Here is a 21372-nt window from a genome sequence, read left to right on the forward strand (position 1 = left end):
TTTACAATGCCATGTGAAAGTGAGAACAGGTGTTCGCATGGCACCGTTGTAGCCGGCATTGCAAGATCAGGCTTGACAAAGGTCAGGCTTGACAAAGCCCTGGCTGGGATGATTTAATTGGGGATTGGTCCTGCTTTGAGCAGGGGGTTGGACTAGATGACCTCCTGAGGTCCCTTCCAACCCTGATATTCTATGATATTTGTGTGCCAGATGCACTAAAGATTCATATGCCCCTTCATGCTTCAACCACCATTCCTAGAGACATGCATCCATGCTGATGACAGGTTCTGCTCATTAACCATCCAAAGCAGTGCGGACCAACACACCTTCATTTTCGCTATCTGAGTCAGATGCCACCAGCAGAAGGTTGATTTTTTTTTTGTTTGGTTTTTTTGTGGTTCGGGTTCTGTAGTTTCTGTATCGGACTATTGCTCTTTTGAGACTTCTGAAAGCATGTTCCACACCTCGTCCCTCTGATTTGGAAGTCACTTCAGATTCTTAAACCTGTGGTTGAGTGCTGTAGCTATTTCTGGAAATCTCACATTGGTACCTTCTTTGCATTTTGTCAAATCTGCAGTGAAAGTGTTCTTAAAATGAACATGTGCTGGGTCATCATCCAAGACTGCTATAACATGAAATATATGGCAGAATGTGGGTAAAACAGAGCAGGGGAAGACAATTCTCCCCCATGTAGTTCAGTCACAAATTTCATTAATGCATTTTTTTTTTAATGAGCGTCAACAGCTACACATTTTTAGCATAAATACCTTGCAATGCCAGCTACAGCAGTGCCATGAGAATGCCTGTTCTCACTTTCTGGTGACGTTGTAAATAAGAGGGCTGCATTATCTCCTGTAAATGTAAACAAACATGTTTGTCTTAGCGATTGGCTGAACAAGAAGGAGGATTGAGTGGACTTGCAGGCTCTGAAGTTTTACATTGTTTTGCTTTTGAGTGCAGTTATGTAACAAAAAAAATTTATAAATTTGTAAGTTGCACTTTCACAACAGAGATTGAACTGTAGTACTGGTATGAAGTGAATTGAAAAATACTATCTTTATCGTATCTACAGTGCAAATATTTCTAATAAAAACAATATACACTTTGATTTCAATTACAACACAGTACAATATATGTGAAAATGTAGAAAAACATCCAAAGTATTTAATAAATTTCAATTGGTATTCTGTTTAACAGTGCAGTTAAAACTGTGATTAAAACTGTGATTAATCGTGATTAATTTTTTTCATTAATCGCGTGAGTTAGCTGCGATTAATCGACAGCCCTAATTTTAAGTGATTATAAGGGATAGCAAACAGATCAAAGCTGATTTTCTAGTCAATAAACAACACAAACTAAGCTTAATATACTAAATAAATTGCATATGAATAGCAGATTCTCACTGTAAGAGATGATAGAAGCAGGCTGCAGATTCTTAGGGGGCAAGTTGCGCTAGCTTACAGCTTGGAATCCCCAGGTGTTCTATTCACAGGCCAAAAATCCCTTTAGCCTGGCTCCAGCACTTCCATCAGTTCAGTCTTTGTTCCTCAGGTATTTCCAGGAATCTTCTTGTGTGGGGAGTGAAGAACCCCAGTTGATGTCACTTCCTGCCTTATGCAAAAAGAAAAGGAGTACTTGTGGCACCTTACAGACTAACCAATTTATTTGGGCATAAGCTTTCATGAGCTACAGCTCACTTCATCGGATGCATACTGTGGAAAGTTTAGAAGATCTTATTTATATAGCTTTTGGATAGGGCAGGAATCCTTTGTTTCAAAGCTTGGTTCCCAGACTGGTCTGTAGGAAAACACTGATATCCCAAGATGGAGTCTAGAGACTAGAGTCTAGAGTAATGGTCTCATTACATGTCCTTGCAGAGTCCTAGCAGCCATTCTCGGAGGCTGTCTCTAGTGGTCTCAGGAAGACGCCCCAAGTGGGAGATAAGCTTCTCCTAAGGCCTATTGTTTTCCTAATGGCCTATTCCCCACCCACTGGCTAGACTGAAAGCATCTTGTCTAATGGGAGTTTCCCAGGTGTAACTACATTTTGAAATACAGAGACATAGTCAATATTCATAACTTCAGATACAAAAATGATACAGGTATACAAATAGGATGATGATATGATAGAATCATAGAAATATAAAACTGGAAGGGACCTCAAGAGGTCATATAGTCCAGTCCCCTGCACTCAGAGCAGGACTAAGTATTGTCTAGACCATTCTTGACAAGTGTTTGTGCAACCTGCTCTTAAAAATCCCAAAGGATGGAGATTCCACAACCTCCCTAGGCAATTTATTCCAGTGCTTAACCACTCTGCCAGAAGTTTTTCCTAACGTAAAACCTTAACCGCCCTTGCTGCAATTTTAGCCCATTGCTTCTCGTCCTATCCTCAGAGGTTAAGAACAACAATTCTTCTCCCTCCTCCTTGTAACAACCTTTTATGTACTTGAAAACTGTTATTGTGTCCCCTCTCAGTCTTCTCTTGGCCAGACTAAACAAACCCAATTTTTTCAATCTTCCCTCATAGGTCATGTTTTCTAGACCTTTAATCATTTTCGTTGCTCTTCTCTGGACTTTCTCCAGTTTGTCCACATCTTTCCTGAAATGCGGCGCCCAGAACTGGACATAATACTCCAATCGGGGCATAATCAGTGCGGAGTAGAGCGGAAGAATTATTTCTTGTCTTGCTTACAATATTCCTGCTATTATATCCCAGAATGATGTTTGCTTTTTTTGGAACTGTGTTACACTGTTGACTCATATTTAGCTTGCGGTCCACTATGACCCCCAGATCCCTTTCCGCAGTACTCCTTCCTAGGCAGTCATTTCCCATTTTGTATGTGTGCAACTGATCGTCCTTCCTAAATGGAGTACTTTGCATTTGTCTTTATTGAATTTCATCCTATTTACTTCAGACGATTTCTCCAGTTTGTCCAGATCATTTTGAATTTTAATCCTATCCTCCAAGCATTTTTAATCCCTCCCATCTTGGTATCGCCTGCAAACTTTATAAGTGTACTCTCTATGCCATTATCTAAATCATTGATGAAGATATTGAACAGACCCAGAACCGATCCCTGCGGCACCACACTCGTTATGCCCTTCTACCATGACTGTGAACCACTGATAACTACTCTCTGGAAACAATTTTCCAACCAGTTATGCACCCACCTTATAGTAGCTCCATCTAGGTTGCTTTTCTGTTTATGAGAAGGTCATGTGAGAGAGTATCAAAAGCCTTACTAAAATCAAGATATGCCACATCTACTGCTTCCATATTATCCACAAGGCTTGTTACCGTGTCAAAGAAAGCTAGTAGGTTGGTTTGACACTATTTGTTCTTGAGAAATCCATGGTGACTGTTACTTATCACCTCATTATCTTCTAAGTGTTTGCAAATTGATTTCTTAATTATTTGCTCCATTATCTTTCCGGGTACAGAAGTTAAGGTGACGGGTCTGTAGTTTCCTGGGTTGTCCTTATTTCCCTTTTTATAGATGGGCACTATATTTGCCCTTTTCCAGTCTTCTGGAATGTCTCCTGTCTTCCATGACTTTTCAAAGATAATTGCTTATGGCTCAGATATCTCCTCAGTCAGCTACTTGAGTATTCTAGGATGCATTTTATCAGGCCCTGGTGATTTGTAGACATCTAACTTGTCTAAGTAATTTTTGACTTGTTCTTTCTCTATTTTAGACTCTGATCCTACCTCATTTTCACTGGCATTCAGTATGTTAGACGTCCAATCGCCACCAAGCTTCTTGGTGAAAACTGAAACAAAGAAGTCATTAAGCATCTCTGCTATTTCCACATTTTCTGTTGTTGTCTTTCTCCCGTCGTTGAGTGCCCAGCCTACTCTGTCCTTGGTTTTCCTCTTGCTTCTAATGTATTTGTAGAATGTTTTCTTGTTACTCTTTATGTCCCTAGCTAGTTTGATCTCATTTTGTGCCTTGGCCTTTCTAATTTTGTCCCTACATGCTTGTGTTATTTGTTTATATTCATCCTTTGTAATTTGACCGAGTTTCCACTTTTTGTAGGACTCTTTTCAGTTTTAGATCATTGAAGATCTCCTGATTAAGCCAGGGTGATCTCTTGCCATACTTCTTATCTTTCCTATGCAGTGGGATAGTTTGCTCTTATGCCCTTAATAATGTCTCTCTGAAAAACTGCCAACTGTCTTCAATTGTTTTTCCCCTTAAACTTGCTTCTCATGGGCTCTCCACAGTGGGAGGGGCTCTCCCCTCAGTGGGCTCTCCCCAGGCGAACTCCCAGTCAAACTCCCTCTGTAATTTATAGCCCTTGTGGTTGTGAATTGTCATTGGTCCCTGAGTCTACCGATACATTTCAAGGACTGATTACAGCAAGTCCCAGCTGTAACTTGAAATCTCTTGTAGACCTATATTTTTAATGTATTAGCATCGCTAAGTTTTTATTTGAATATCTTAGGAGTCTAGTCCAGTAAGAGTTCCCAGTTTTTAATGTCACTATTCGTGGTCCTATGCAGAGGAAGTAATAATTTTGTTACAGGTACTGTTTTGGAATAAAATTGTAGTATTTGGATATTACTTGAGGTGTAAAATATTATTCTCAAGGTTTGCTATACTAAATGCTCTCAAGTCTTACACTTTTTCATGGAAAAGGTATGGTGGAGCTGGGAGCATGAAGAATTTGTTATGGTGAAATTGTGCATTTAAAAATTAGTATGTAGCAGCCACCCTGGTGTATTATAAATTTAACTATATCATTAACTAAAACAGTTGTAGAAAAGCAGTGTGGGTTGATTTTAAATCAGCAAGTAGAAAGCCTCAATTTGAATAATTGATTTTAATCAACTTTTCCATTTGTACTTCAATTATCTTCTAAAGAAAGGTGTGTTCTCATTGGTTAACATAACCATTAAAACATAGAATCCTAGAAGTGTAGGACCTGAAGGGACCTCAATAGGTCAACACATTGATTTACAATTAAATAGAGCCTTTACACTATATTTCACACATCTTTTTGCTACCTAGGGGGGTACACTATAACTATATACATCTATTTAAGCAGTTACATAGTTTAATACTTTCAGAGTCTTAATTGTACATTTTGGTATGTTAGAAAATAGTGAATGACTTATTGCTTTATTAACTTTTGGCTCATGATTTGTATCAAGCAGCATTAGGGTGGTAACTGGAATTTAATTAAACACACAACAGCATATAACATTTTATTTTTATTAAACAAAAGCTTAAATATTTTTTGGATACATGTGCTTATCAAAATATATTTCACATTTACAACTATATGAATTCATTGACTGTAGTTAAGCACTCAGTTCGGTTAATAAAACTGATTATTTCTGTTTAGCCTGGGAAGATTTTTCAAATATGCCTAAGTGGAAGTGACTGGACTGTAAATTCCTGAAATGAGACAGGCTCCTAAGTTACTTAAGCTGACCTGTTGTGCCATATTTGTAAAGCTTAACCTCAAATGTTAGATGTGTTTTCTCTGATACTTTGAGTCAAAGGCTGCTTTTCTATATAAAGTTTCTGATAGAAGCTAATTTCATCATATTTTTTTTATTTAAATGTTTTAAGAGATTATAAATTTAGGCCTTAACGTATTTTATATTACACTTATATTTTAAACAGCTTTATTTTTTAAACAAAATTATTTAAATATCAAAATAAAAAAATCTAAATAAAATGATTGTATGTATGACTTTTAAAAAAAAATCATACAGCTTTTTTTCAGGGTGGACAAAAATCTGTGTAGTTGATAACATCAGTGTTGCTTTGCCGAATAGAATTAGTAAAACTGTCCTTTTTCTTTTCTTGCCCATATCAGTCCAAAATGTAGGTTTGAGTACAAACGTTCTGAAACTCCCACTAGATACTACTGCTACTGTGGGAAGGTAGAAGATCCAGAGTTGGACCCATGGCTGGTACCTCACTCATGTGGCCAAGTATGTGAGAGGGAATTTAAACCTCCATGTGGACATAAGTGCCTACTGCTCTGTCACCCAGGTAAGTCCTTTCTATGCTATTGATTAACTGTTCACAATTAGTCATGAAAACTATCATGCTTAAAATCACTTATGACACTGGACTTAAAACTTTAATAAATAGGAGAGAGTGAATATTTTTGGGAAATTGCATTATTAAAAGTTATAAGTAAAAGTTATTGAACGCTAATAAAAGGAGAATAAAATGAGTTATGGAGCTAGTGATGAAATGTTAATTTTATTGTTTCCTTTTAACCATTCTCAGGTCCTTGTCCTCCTTGCCCAAAGATGGTAACAATAGCCTGTTACTGTAAGAAGGCTAAACCAGTGCCGAGAAGGTGCAGTACCAAAGAATGGTCATGTCAGCTGCCATGTGGTCGAAAACTGCCATGTGGACAGCACAGTTGTGAGAACCCTTGTCACCCAGGTAGACCTGATCTTCTTAATTGTTCAGAGAGTAGTTTTGCATTAGTTACGAAGAGTTGAAGCTTGCCTGTATGAACTAATTAAAAGGAAAAAATTATTGTAATTCTTCTCCCTCTGTCACCTCACAATTAAGTCTATATTAATCACTTATTTTTAGGAGATTGTCAGTCTTGCCCACGAGTCAGTAAACAAAGGTGTGTCTGTGGTAGACAAATAACAGAAAGACTTTGTGCATGTCCATTTTGGCAGTGTGAGCAGGTATGTTTCAGAAGTCTCTTTGTATTGTCTTTATCTTAAAGAAAATGGGCTACTTCCTATATTGGAAAATTGAAAAGTGTTACCTGTTAAGAGTTTATTATTATTTAATTTTTAAGGTACGTGGTTTTTAAACATACACACGCAAATCTAAGCAGCGGTCATTTGAAGACGAATACATTACATGGGTCCAATTCACTCTTGACATTAGTATTCACAGCTTTGACTATGTTGGAATTCTGCATGCTTATGACAGTAGTAAACTTTACTTTCAGTCCCCATCATTTTGAGTAACTTTTAGATTCTTTTGAGAGAAACTTCTGTTGCCATCTTAAGCAAGTATGAAACACAGCTTAGTATGTGCTCTAGTGCTTTGTTTGTTTACTAGTATCAACTATGAAAAGCTTAATCAATTTTCTAAGAATGATTCAATATTTGTGGCTCAGAGCTACAACTGACACTGTAGATCGTAAAAACCTTAAATTGAAGGAAAGCAAAAGATGAGTGCTCTCATAAGACAGCGCAGAACCTCTGATTTTAATTTGTAGCTTAAGTCTACTTTTAAAGCTCAGGGAAAAAACTCCCTTCTCCTTCACAATCCCATTGGGTTTTGTGTCCTTTTATCTTGTTAAATTGCTCACTGTCAGCTGTTGAGGTATTATAGTTTTATTTTTTCTTTAAGGTATGTGGGAGAACTTTGCCTTGTGGTAATCACACATGTGAACAAGTTTGTCACTCTGGTCCCTGTGGCGAATGTCCTCGATCTGGGAAAAGGCCCTGTCCGTGTGAGAAATCAAGTAAGGATTTTTTTTCTCTCATTGAAGCACATCTGTTTGCTGTAATAGGATTCAAACATTCCCCAACTAGTATGAATTTACAGGAGAATGTTGTAGCTCAGGTTTATAAATGTTTTTTACGGTAGTGATGGTCAACGGCTTACTTCTGCAGTGCAGTTACTTAGCAGGTTCCAATAAGCAATGAAAGCTGCAAGTTTTATGTAACTTTCTTGCTTGATTCTTTACAAGTTTGATATTACTTAATTTAACTATGATTTTATGATAGAGGTACTAACTTAATTCAATATATTTGTATATATTTTCTGTAGAGTTTCTTTAAAAATGAGAGGGTGAAGCTAGAAAATACAAGTCAAATTGTCAACTGCATATCTAGATGTATCTTTGTGTTTTCTTTAGTACATGTGCTGTCTTTTTTCTTTTAGTGTTTTTTTTGCCCTGTACGGAAGATGTACCTACTTGTGGAGATAGTTGTGACAAAGTTCTTGAATGTGGAATCCATAGGTGTTCGCAGCGTTGTCATCGAGGTCCCTGTGAAATTTGTAGACAGGTTAGTTTTAATCTCTTCCAGCATGTGGCTTTTAAATACTTTGTAACTCTAATAAAGGTTTTTTGCCTCCTAAGAATCTGGCATATCTGTCACTAAAAGCACCCATCTAAGACAAGATTCTTGGGGTAAATGTGTTCAGAAAAATGCATTACACCCTGTCTTGACCTAACCAGTTTCTAAAGGCCATGTTAAAGGCAAGTTTGAACTGGTAGTTGAGCAAACTTAACTGGAAGTCCCTGTGTGGGTAATGTACATCTTCCACCATAAGAAAAGGAATATAGGCTACTAACATTGCTAAAGTGATGCTGAGAACTTTTTTAGGCCAAAATTTTAAAATATGTGGGTGGCGAAAAGGCTTTATTTTTTGTAAGTTTCCAGTATTGAATTCTTTTTTTAGGCATTCCTTGGGAGTGTTAACCCAAATAAAATTTTTCCCAAGACATGAGAATGTAGAAGTCAAACTGACTTCTTATTTTAGTCCAAGCTGAGTTAAATGTGAAAAACGAGCTGCATAAAAGACACAAGTTAATAAAATGAATTTTTTTTAAAACTAGCTATTCGTAATAGTAAAGTTTTAATTAACATGACCGAGAGGAAGGACTGTCTAGTGGTTAGGGCATTGGCTTGAGTACTAGGGACCCAGGTTCAGTTCCCTGCTCCACCACTGACTTTGTGCAAGTCACTTAGTCTGTCTGCCTCAATTTCCTATCTGTAAATTGTGAATAATAGTATTACCCTGGAGGCTTGTGAGGATGAATACATGAAAAGATTGTGAGGTGCTCAGATACTATAGTAATGGAGGCTATATAAGTACCTAAGATGTATGTTCGTTGTCCCTTTTATTTTTGGCACAACCTGGAGATCTGTGGTTCTGTTTAGAATTCTAGTGATAAGTTGGCTTGAAAACACTTTATGGCAATTTGGAAGGAGGTTTCCCTCCAACTTGCCATTGAAGGCATGCCTTCCCAACAACTGTACTGTCTATGATGAGGCTAATTGGACATGGCTCACTCAGAGCCACTTGGCATTGCTTCTGGTCTAGCAGAAGCACATGAGTTGAGGGCATTCCAAGGGACTAATTTACCCTCCCTTGATGTGTGTGTGCAGCACTACAGCTCAGAGAGCATGGAAGTGATTTGTGTATTGAGCTCAGTGCCATAGTTCTGTGCATGGCATTTTGCTGCAACTAGAGACCATAAGGCCCACATTGTGGCTTTCAAAGAATATTCAGTTCTGCCTCTTAGTCATAGATGATTATGTTGAATTGCATTCCTTGAATTAAGCTTAAAAGTCGTGGCATCGGGAAAGAATCTGTTGGGACTATATCCTCTGGGTGCTGGGGTCTTTCACTCTGTCCTTTTATGCATGGAATGCTCTCTCAATTGATCTACTCCCCATCCTCTTTCCATTATCGCCTTCAGATAAACTCAGCTACAATGCCTGTGGGATACTAGCTAATGTATGGTAGTTGGAAAGAGGGTCAGATAAGCTTGTTTATTTAATTTATACATAAACTGTGTATATTTGTATCCCCTTTCCTCACATCTTTGAGTCATTTGTCTTTTTGGGTTGTAAGCTGAGCAGAGACAGTGTCCTTATATGTTTCTATGGTGCCTAACATAATGCAGTCTCTGGGTGATACTGTAATAAAATTAGTCAGTTTGCCTTATGGTTCTTAGTAGAAAACTCTTTTTAGCTTCCAACTATAATGTTGTCATTTTCTCCCCTCCCCCCCACCCCAGGAAGTTGAAAAGCAGTGTCGTTGTGGAAAGCATACTAAACGCATGCCGTGTCATAAACCGTATCTGTGTGAGACAAAGTGTACTAAAATTCGTGATTGCCAGAAGCACCAATGTAAGAGAAAGGTGAGTGTTAAAATGTGTATTAACAGTACACTTACACAGCAATCATTAAAGTTCTAAATGTGACTCTTTCAGTTTTTGGTCCAATTTTATATTCTTGTTGTACAAATGTAGCATTGCATCAACATACCTTTGTTTTACATTTGGAAGGCTTTCTTTCAACTGTAAGGGCTAGCTAATTAATAAATAAAAGCTCAATCTGCAGCATAGGGTAGTTTCTGTGGCAAATTCCAAAACCGAAGAACACAGGTTGCTTTAGCTATGCTGCTGGGAATATATTTTGATATTAACTATCTCCGTTTTTCTGAAATAACTTTCCCCTTCTATTTCAGCATATGTTTTTGAAGGTTTAAATTGACGGTAAAGTTGTTCAAAAGTCTCAAACATCTATAGCCTTTGCAAAAAGTTTCTCTTGTTGACCTGAGGGGCTAATTTGTTGGCAAGTTGTCTTTAGAGGGTACCTAGTAGATTTTTGCAGCTTACTCAGCTTTAAGGGAGCTAGTCACCAAGTAGATCAGCTTTTGCTTTCATTGGGACTTCAGTGCCTAAACTACCTTTTGTGACTTAAAAAATCTTCATCTAAATGTTAATAGAAATAATATCCTTCCCACCTCCCCCACAAGCCTCTTTGAATATTAAAGAACAGGGTAGCAGCCTATCTAAACCTCAACCCAGCTGTATTCCTTTTGTTAACATAAAGGAAGAGCTCATGTCTGAAAAGAATGAGGGGCGTGTGTGTAGTGAAAGTGTACAGCATACTTAATGATTTTTCTTTTGTAGTGTATCTCTCGGCTCTTTTGTAACATGTTAGTAGGTACAGAATGTGTACCTAGCCCACCAATATTAAAATCTATAAGAACACCAGCAGTGCTGGTGTTATAGATTTTAATATTGGTGGGTAAAATACACATTTAGTAATGAAATGGTCAGAGATCATTCAGAGAATTTTATTGGTTTACAATTTTAGTGTGGTTTAGGTATTAGGAAGCTTCACAATGGAAAAAATCTACAGTATGAGTTGAATAGTATGCTCATGTGGCAGCATTACCACAAAAATTTGCTGTAGAAGTTTTAGTCTGTGCTCAACTCTGAAAAAATTTCATATCTAGTAAACTTAAACATGAAAACTCCCAAATTATAATCATTGTTGCAGTTGGAGTACACTTTTATACATCAGATCATCCATTAGAGAGATTCATAGCTCCTGACATTTGTGTTCAGGGTATGCGGGTGCGGCACTAAGTGGCTGTACTAGAATTTGATTATAAAAATCAGTTTAGGCAGTCCGTTTCTCAAAATTCTCCTTTCTTATATTTGCTATATGTAGATCCATGAGGCCAAATTAAATATGCATAGAAGCATAATTTCCAGTTTTGTATGTAGAGAGAGCACTAATAGTCAGTCAAGAGGCTCCAAGTTGCTTTTTGCTTGATTATTGCTTGCTTCATTATTATAACTAAAACTCCCAATGTTCCTCTATATGCCAAGGCAAACACCTCAGCCCAAATGGGAACTGACTCTTTTTAAAGATTTGACTGCTGCAAATAAGTGTAACTCTACCCCCATTGTATCATTCATATTTGGAAAGAGCAACATTCAGAAGTGGAACCTGAGGAAAGCTGTAAGGGGTCTGAAATTGTATCTTTTCCTGTTCATTGTTTGTTCTTTGTCATCCTTAAAAATGTCCTTGAATGCAGCGCTAAGGGAGCCATAGGATATTAGAGAGGAGAAGAAGCAGTCTTTATTTTTCTCCCTTTTTTTGGTAGCTTGCCTGTCAGATGTCCTCAGAAATCTCAGTTGACCCAACCAGTCATTTTTAACGAAAATGACCAGATTGACTGTGTGTTTGAGTTGTGTGGGTGAATTTCTGGCTTGATTTTGGTTTATGGGTTTCTTTTCAGCAGTCTTAGTAGTAGTATTGTAGTATCCAGAATCTGTGAGGTGTTAGACAAACATAGGAAGGTGGAGTTTCTGACTCGGAGTCTACAAGCTGGTGTTTGTTTTGTTTTTTATTTCAAGCACACTTATTTTAATGATGGTCTGCTGAGCAAAATTACTGTCTGCACTGCTATTTTATGCTATACAAAGGCTGCCTCAGACACTTCAAAACTTTTTTCTAACACTTGAAATATAAGGGGTTAATTCCTCTTTTTATTGAAGGACCGGAATAATGTCACAAAAAGTTGTCATCTGAGCTGCAGCCTTCCCCTTCCTTCATTCTCCCAACGAAGAGGAGATGAGATGCTGAGTCTTTACTTCTAATGTAAAAGACAAACAACCTTCATTCCTCAAAGTAAAAGAAAAATTTTAAGATTATCTATATGCATCATAAATGACGAAGGTACAGACATTTTTCAGCTCTGCAGTTCAGTTTTAAAAACTAGACTAGACAAAGCACAAGTAAATGTATTGTAAGGAGCAATCTTGAATTTTCAGTGGGGTAGACTAGGTGACCTAGTAATTCTCTTCTTTCTCTAAAGACGAAGAACAAGAAATGTTGTAGTTAGCAGGGAGTTCCAGTTCCTTTGGGCCCTTTTCCTACCTTTGACTAGTTATCCTCTAAATGTTAAAAGTAAATATTTCAGAAATAGAAGAGGGTATTTTAGTATTGACATTTTTTAAGATGATGTGGGTGGGAGAACATGGAATAGCTAATGTATACCAATTACACATTTGGGTATTTGAGCCCAATTAAAAAGAGATCCGTCAGGCAAAATTTGAAAAATCTTTTTCATTTGAGTTACTTTTTAAAAATTTGGATTTGTCACACTGAGGTAAAGAGAACTGGTTTTTAGTTTTGACTAAAAGAAAAGGAGTACTTGTGGCACCTTAGAGACTAACCAATTTATTTGAGCATGAGCTTTCGTGAGCTACAGCTCACTTCATCGGATGCATTCTGCAGTTTCCACGGTATGCATCCGATGAAGTGAGCTGTAGCTCACGAAAGCTCATGCTCAAATAAATTGGTTAGTCTCTAAGGTGCCACAAGTCCTCCTTTTCTTTTTGCGAATACAGACTAACACGGCTGTTACTCTGAAACCTCTTAGTTTTGACTGGCACACTCTTGAAGCATTTTAAAAATTTCGGTACAGTGAAGAGAACAAAGAGTTGCCATTTTTCAGTTGAACAAAAAAAAAAAGCCCAAGTTCCTTTTGCTAATCCCTATCCGTTCGTTCTTCAGTTCTTTCACAGGGGGAGCGATTTCTGTCTCCTACCCTGGAGTCCATTCACTTGTTCTGCTTGATACATGTGTACTGGGCAGAACGGATAGTATTACACACTTGAGAATAAGCACCGTGAATGGACCACAAATCCCACAGGAGTGTAAGCAGTATTCCCATGCTGCAGGCACAGAGATGGTGGAAAAACAGATCTTGGAGAGTGCTGCGGGAGACCCAGGTTAATGATGATCAATCACACAAACTGTGCAGTAATTAAGTCTAAAATGACTTCACAAGTCAGCCATGTGCAAAAGTATTCTAGATATTCATCTTAATAGGTGTGTGGGCTTTTTTTACTAGAAGATCTGTATCTTCCTAATGTATTGAAATGACACTAGAAAGTCATTTGAAAGTGTCATCTTTTATTACAAGCGCTCAGTTTCTGTACTTCTACTGTCTCTCATATGAATGGCATTGTAAGAAGATGTCATGTTGGAAATTATAAAATAGCCACTTCCTTGGAATCTTTTGTGTTTTTTTTATTTTATAGTGTTGTTCTGGAAACTGTCCACCTTGTGATCAACTCTGCGGACGAACTTTAGGGTGTAGAAATCACAAATGTCCTTCAGTTTGCCACAGAGGTAAGACTATGTTGAAAAATTCCTGTTGTATTGATGCCTTTTTGTTGGAATATTGTTTCTGTTGGCACTAGAATGGGTTTTTTCCAACCATGCTGCCTGGAAGAATTGTCTTCCTTTCCTGGATGTCTGTCTGCCTCTTTGGGTAGGGATAAGTAAGGAACTGGTATTTGGATCTTCTCATTTTGCACAATGACAGCCAAGTTTCAGGGTTTCTTACCTGGTAACTTTTGTTTGACAAAGTTCCACTGAGAGGGAATACCTATCGTAATAACTGTTTTGGTCTTTGAAAGAAAAACTAACCTACAAAAGTAACTGTTTATTGAATATGCAATGTGTGAGGCCTAGTTATATCTACATATTGTTCATGTGGTCATGTTTGGTGGTTTCTGAAACACAATATGCAGTGGTTTTCAACCTTTTGGGGCTCATGAGCCATTTGTAAATGTTTATGGCCTGTTGAGAACCAGTAAATAGTCTGGGGGTGGTTTTGTTCGGATCCTGCCCTCCAGTGGGGGTTGGGTCCTGCCTGGCACTCACTCTACAATGGCAGATCCTACGGCTCCTGTGCTGTGGGGCTGGCTGGGTGTGGCTCTCTGCTCCAGGCATTGCAAACTCCAGGATTGCAGTGCTTCTCGGGTCTGGCCCTGTCCTCCTGACTGGACTTGTGAGAGTGGAATTGTGATCTGGCTCATGGGGTTGCGGTCCTACTCATTAAAATTTGGCCTACCTGGACTCCTGTCGTCATGACAAGTGTGCTAAATGTGAGTGGCGCTTGGATTCCCATAGATTTGCAATGCCAGGAGCAGGGAGGCAAGTCCAGCTAGCCCCATGGTAAAGGAGCTGCCACATGATCCTTTGAAACATTCTGGTGACCCCATTTTGGTTCTTGACCCATAGGTTGAGAAATCCTATGCTAGAGGGCTCCAATTTTTTATTTTTATTTTTTTTATTTTGATAAAAGATGAGTGTGTTTGGTATTTTGCCGGTTAGAAAAAATAAAAACTAGTTACTAAACACATGACAAAGGAACCTAAGAAAAGTTCCCTCCAGCAGCCCCAGATCCCAGTTACAAAGGAACATGAGATTGGCCACACTGGGTCAGACCAATGGTCCATCCAGCCCAGCATCCTCCCTTCCAGCAGTGGCTGGTGCCAGATGCTTCAAAGGGAATGAACAGAACAGGGCTATTTATTGAGTGATCCATCCACTGTTATCCACTCTCAGCTTCTGGCAGTCAAAGGTGTAGGCTTGGTCTACGCTATATACTTACTCCGGTGTAACTACATCGCTCAGGGGTGGGAAAAATCCACAACCCTCAGTGATACTGACCTTAATCCTGCATGTAGACAGCCCTATGTTGACAGGAGAATTTCTCTTTCCAGTATAGCTACTGCCTCTTGTGGAGGTTGACTTATTAAGCCGATGGGAAATCTGTCTCCTGTTAGCATGGGGTGTCTTCACCAGACACACCACCACTACAGCAGCGCCAATGTAAAGTTGTAGTGTAGACCTGCCCTTCGAGACACCCAGAGCATGGAATTGTGTCCCTGACTATCCTGGCTAATGCCATTGAAGGACCTATCCTCCATGAACTTATCCAATTCTTTTTTGAATGCAGTTACCCTTTTGACCTTCACAACATCCCCTGGCAACAAGATCCACAGGTTGACTGTACGTTGTATAAAGAAGTACAGTAACTCTTCGTTTAACATTGTAGTTATGGTCCTGAAAAATGCGACTTTAAGCAAAATGATGTTAAGCGAATCCAATTTCCCCATAAGAATTAATGTAAATAGGGGAGGTTAAGGTCTTGTGAAAAAAAATTTCCTGGAAAAGACTACACACACACAGTATAAGTTTTAAACAAACAATTTAATACGGGTACACCGCGATGATTGTGAACCTTGGTTGAGGTGGTGAAGTCAGAGGGTTGGATATTTCCCAGGGGATGCCTTACTGCTAAATGATGAACTAGCAGTTGGCTGAGCCCTCAAGGGTTAACTCGTTGTTAATGTAGCCTCACACTCTACAAGGCAGCACGAGCTCAGTGGTTTGAGCATTGGCCTGCTAAACCCAAGGTTGTGAGTTCAATCCTTGAGGGGGCCATTTGGGATCTGGGACAAAAATTGGGGATTGGTCCTGCTTTAAGCAGGGGGTTGGACTAGATGACCTCCTGAGGTCACTTCCAACCCTGGTATTCTATAATTCTATGAATGGAGAGAGGGGAGACAGCATGGCAGACAGACACACACCGTGTGTATGTCTGTGTGAGAGAGAGAGAAATGTGCATTGCTCCTTTGAGGGTATGTCTACACTATGAAATTAGGTCGATCTTATAGAAGTAGATTTTTAGAAATCTATTTTATACAGTTGATTGCATATGTCCACACTAAGCGCATTAAGTCGGCAAAGTGCATCCTCACTACCGTGGCTAGCGTCAACTTTCGGAGTGTTGCACTGTGGGTAGCTGTGCCACAGTTCCCTCAGTCTCCGCTGCCCATGGAATTCTGGGTTGAGCTCCCAATGCCTGATGAGGCAAAAAGATTGTCGCAGGTGGTTTTGGGTATGTGTCATCAGTCGCCCCTCCCTCCATGAAAGCAACAGCAGACCATCGTTTCGCACCTTTTTTCCACACAGACGCTGTACTGCTGTCAGCAGACAGTGCAGTAGGACTGCTAACCGTCGTCATCCACAGCTTCCACTGCAACTCTGCTCTACTGGTGCCATGAATCCACCTCCCAGGTCCTCTTGTCGTTCTGTATAAATATCTATACTTGTGGCATCCGTCGTCATCACGGCTTCCGCTGCAGCTCTGCTCTCCTGCAGACGCAATACCAGAGCAAGCATGGAGCCCACTCAGCTCATCGCTGCTGTTATGAGCATTGCAAACACCTCGCACGTTATCCTGCAGTATGTGCAGAACCTGCAAAAGCAGGTGAGGAGGCGACGACCTCACGATCACGATAGTGATGAGGACATGGACACAGACTTCTCTCAAAGCACAGACCTTGGCAATTTGGACATCATGGTGGTAATGGGGCAGGTTCATGCTGTGGAACGCTGATTCTGGGCCCGGGAAACAAGCACAGACTGGTGGGACCACATAGTGTTGCAGGTCTGGGATGATTCCCAGTGGCTGCGAAACTTTCGCATGCGTAAGGGCACTTCCATGGAACTTTGTGACTTGCTTTCCCCTGCCCTGAAGCGCAAGAATACCAAGATGAGAGCAGCCCTCACAGTTGAGAAGCGAGTGGCGATAGCCCTGTGGAAGCTTGCAACGCCAGACAGCTACCAGTCAGTCGGGAATCAATTTGGAGTGGGCAAATCTACTGTGGGGGCTGCTATGATCCAAGTAGCCAATGCAGTCACTGAGCTGCTGCTATCAAGGGTAGTGACTCTGGGAAATGTGCAGGTCATAGTGGATGGCTTTGCTGCAATGGGGTTCCCAAATTCTGGTGGGGCGATAGATGGAACGCATATCCCTATCTTGGGACCGGACCACCTTGGCAGCCAGTACATAAACGGCAAGGGGTACTTTTCAATGGTGCTGCATGCACTGGTGGATCGCAAGGGACGTTTCACCGATATCAATGTGGGATGGCCGGGAAAGGAGCATGACGCTCGCATCTTCAGGAACTCTGGTCTGTTTGAACAGCTGCAGGAAGGAACTTACTTCCCAGACCAGAAAATTATTATTGGGGATGTTGAAATGCCTATAGTTATTCTTGGGGACCCAGCCTACTCCTTAATGCCTTGGCTCATGAAGCCATACACAGGCACCCTGGACTGAAGTAAGGAGCAGTTCAACTATAGGCTGAGCAAGTGCAGAATGGTGGTAGAATGTGCATTTGGATGTTTAAAAGCTCGCTGGTGCAGTTTACTGACTAGGTTAAACCTCAGCGAAACCAATATTCCCATTGTTACTGCTGTGTACTCCACAATATCTGTGAGAGTAAGGGGGAGAGATTTATAGCAGGGTGGGAGGTTGAGGAAAATGGCCTGGCGGTCGATTACACACAGCCAGACACCAGGGTGATGAGAAGAGCATAACTGGGCGCCCTGCGCATCAGAGAAGCTTTGAAAACTTTTCATGACTGGCCAGGCTACGGTGTGACAGTTCTGTTTTGTTTCTCCTTGATGAAAACCCACCCCCTTGGTTCACTCTACTTCCCTGTAAGCCAACCGACCTCTCCCCATTGATCACCGCTTTCAGAGGCAATAAAGTCATTATTGTTTCAAAATCATGCATTCATTATTAATTCATCACACAAATAGGGGGAAAACTCGCAAGGTAGCCTGGGAGGGGTGCGTGAGGAGGGAAGCACTGGGTGGGGTGGTGGATGAGGGGAGGCGGGAAGGACAAGGCCACACTACAGTTCAAAACTTATTGAATGCCAACCTTCTATTGCTTGGGTAATCCTCTGGGGTGGAGTGGCTGGGTGCCCGTAGCACCTTCTTCCCCCCCCCCATGTTCTTGGGCGTTTGGCTGAGGAGGATATGGAACTTGGGGAGGAGGGCAGGCAGTTATACAGGGGCTGCAGCGGCGGTCTGTGCTCCTGCTGCTTTTCCTGCAGCTCCACCAGATGCCTGAGCATGTCACTTTGCTCCCCCATTAGCCTCAGCATTGCAACCTGTCTCCTCTCATTGCGCTCCTCCCTCCTCTCATCGCGTTCATTTAACGCTTTCCTGGACTCTGCCTCCACTCATTCTGCTGAGCTCTTTCAGTGTGGGAGAACTGCATGAGCTCTGAGAACATTTCATTGCGAGTGCATTTTTTTCACATTCTAATCTGCGCTAGCCTCTGGGACGGAGATTACAGGGGGAGCGTAGAAATATTTGCAGCTGTGGGAGGAAAAAGGGGAGAGTAATATTTGAAAAGATACATTTTAGAGAACAAAGACAAGACTATTTCACACTGAATCAAGCGATTCACATTACATAGCACATGTGCTTTTGGTACAAGGTCGCACGCATATTGCCTCTTACATTGAGTGCCTGTCGGTTTGGTGTGAGACATCACACACAGTTGGCTGGGCAACAGAATTAGGCTTGCAGACAGTCATGGTAAGGCAAAGGGTTCAGCCTCTTCAACCTTCATAACATGGAACGGTTTCAAACAGCAGCGCTCTCCTTTCCCATATCAAACAAAGTCCATTGGGTTAGCCATTTAAAAGGAGGGGCTGCTGTTTTAGGGTGAATGTGCAGCACAACTGAACTCCCCCCAATTCTCTGGGATAATCTCTTCACACCCACACCCCGCCCCCCCCCAACCGCATGGCTAGTATCAGGGAAGATCCCTGTCGGCCGAACACGAACAGCTCACCATGAACGGGCCTTCTCCCACTGCGTGGCTAACAGCGGGGATGATTTCTTTTCAGCCAAAGGCAAACAGCCCAGCAGAAACAGGCACCCTCTGAATGTCCCCTTAAACAAATTTCCTGTATTTCAACCAGGTGACCATGAATGATATCACTCTCCTGAGGCTAACACAGAGTGTACCTCCGGGAGAGCTTCATGGAGATGTCCCTGGAGGATTTCTACTCCATCCCCAGACAGGCTTTTCCAATAGCTATACTCGCTGTGAATGCATCCAAAGTCTTCAGAGCAAATTAATCATTAAACATGCTTGCGTTTAAACCCTGTATTCTGTTTACAAAGGTACACTCACCAGAGGTGCCTTCTCTGGCTTCATGGTCCGGGAGCACACCTTGGGAGGGTATTGGCTCCAGAGTGATGAACAGTTCCTGGCTGCTGGGGGAAAAGAGATTCTCCGCTTGCCTGCTGTGCACTATCCTCAACCACCACCACCACCTCCTCATCTTCCTCATCCACACAATCCTCATCCCTATTGCGTGAGACTCCCCCCTTGCAGGTGTCCACGGGTAGTGGTAGGGGCCCACCTAGAATTGCATGCAGCTCATCATAGATGCGGCATGTATGGGGCTCTGACCCGGAGCGACGGTTTGCATCCTTTGGTTTTTGGTAGGCTTACCTCCGCTCCTTAATTTCACACGGCACTGCTGTGTGTCCCTGTTGTAGCCTCTGTCCGTCATGCCCTTGGAGGTTTTGGCAAATATATTGGCATTTCGTCTTTTGGAACGGAGTTCTGCCTGCATGGATTCTTCTCCCCAATGGTGATCAGATCCAGTACCTCCCGTTCGGTCCATGCTGGAGCTCTTTTGCAGTTCTGGGACTCCATGGTCACCTGTGCTGATCAGCTCGCCATGCTGGCCAAACAGGAAATGAAATTCAAAAGTTCCTGGCCCTTTTCCTGTCTATCTGGCCAGTGCATCTGAGTTGATAGTGCCGTCCAGAGTGGTCACAATGGAGCACTCTGGGATAGCTCCCAGAGGCCAATACCATCGAATTGCGTCCACACTACCCCAAATTCGACCCAGCGAGGTTGATTTTAGCGCTACTCCCCTCGCCGGGGAGGAGTACAGAAATCAATTTTAAGAGCCCTTTAAGTCGACAAAACAGGTTTGGTCGTGTGGACAGGTGCAGGGTTAAATCGAACTAACGCTGCTAAATTCGACCTAAACTCGTAGTGTAGACCAGGGCTGAGTACGCTGACCCCACTCTTAAGTAAACTGCCCTTTTAAGATAATCAGCAAGCTGAGACAGCAGTTGCTGCTAGGAAGCGCCCTCCGTCCTGAGCCCTGTCGTGTGTGTCCCCTTGCTCTATGGAAGAAAGGGTAAGCAGGGTGCAGGAACAGGACAGAGGGGAACACCCTGACTTTAGTCCCTCTTCTCTCTCCCGCCCCCTTCGCCCCTCCCCCCCCCACACACAAACACACTCTTCCTCCCCCACACGGCAAGCAGGAGGTTCTGGAGAGCAGCTCCAAGGCAGAGGGCAGGAGCAGCACATGGCAGTGCGGAGAGGGACAGCTCAACTGTCTGCAATTGATAGCCTGCTGGGCCCGCCCAGGGAACTTAGGGGAATGGGGAGCTGATGGGGGGACTGCCTGTCCACCCTGGTTCCAAGCCCCCACCAGCTAGCTGCAACGGGCTGCTCTTCCTGCAAGCAGTGGACAAAGCAGGCTGCTGCCGAACAACGTTATAAGGGAGCATTGCACAACTTTAAACGAGCATGTTCCCTAATTGATCTGCAACGTAACAAGGATATTGGATATTAGGAAAAACTTTTTCACTAGGAGGGTGGTGAAGCACTGGAATGGGTTACCTAGAGAGGTGGTGGAATCTCCTTCCTTAGAAGTTTTTAAGGTCCGGCTTGACAAAGCCCTGGCTGGGATGATTTAATTGGGGATTGGCCCTGCTTTGAGCAGGGGGTTGGACTAGATGACCTCCTGAGGTCCCTTCAAACCCTGCTATTCTATGAAACAATGTTAACCGGGACGACTTTAAGTGAGGAGTTACTGTATTTTTGTTTGTTTTTTAAATCTGCTGCCTGTTAATTTAATTGGTTCTTGTATTATGTGAAGGGGTAAATAACACTTTCACTTTCTCCATACCAGTCCTGATTTTATTGGTCTCCGCTCTTAGTCCTCTCTTTTTCAAGATGAAAAGTGCAAGTCTTTTTAATCTCTCCAAATATGGAAGCTGTTCCATACCCCTAACCATTTTTGTTGCCCTCCTCTGTACTTTTTCCAATTCTAATGTGTCTTTTTTGAGATGGGGAGATCAGAGATGCACACCGTGTTCAAGGTGTGGACATATCATGCATTTATATAGTGC

General features: G+C 41.5%; 1 protein-coding gene across 4 annotated transcripts in view; it reads left to right on the forward strand.

Annotated features, from left to right (window-relative positions):
• NFXL1 (nuclear transcription factor, X-box binding like 1) overlaps positions 1-21372 on the forward strand; it is a 91048-nt gene that overhangs the window by 10444 nt on the left and 59232 nt on the right. For all 4 annotated transcript variants that reach the window (XM_073342116.2, XM_073342117.2, XM_073342114.2 and 1 more), the window contains 7 exons: positions 5832-6010; positions 6254-6415; positions 6572-6672; positions 7352-7466; positions 7889-8013; positions 9756-9878; positions 13587-13677. In XM_073342116.2, the coding sequence (XP_073198217.2) occupies positions 5832-6010; positions 6254-6415; positions 6572-6672; positions 7352-7466; positions 7889-8013; positions 9756-9878; positions 13587-13677 (896 nt within the window). The remainder of the gene's footprint in view (positions 1-5831; positions 6011-6253; positions 6416-6571; positions 6673-7351; positions 7467-7888; positions 8014-9755; positions 9879-13586; positions 13678-21372) is intronic.

This window comes from Lepidochelys kempii, chromosome 4 (assembly GCF_965140285.1).
Source record: "Lepidochelys kempii isolate rLepKem1 chromosome 4, rLepKem1.hap1, whole genome shotgun sequence".
In the NCBI taxonomy this organism is placed as follows: Eukaryota; Metazoa; Chordata; order Testudines; family Cheloniidae; genus Lepidochelys; species Lepidochelys kempii.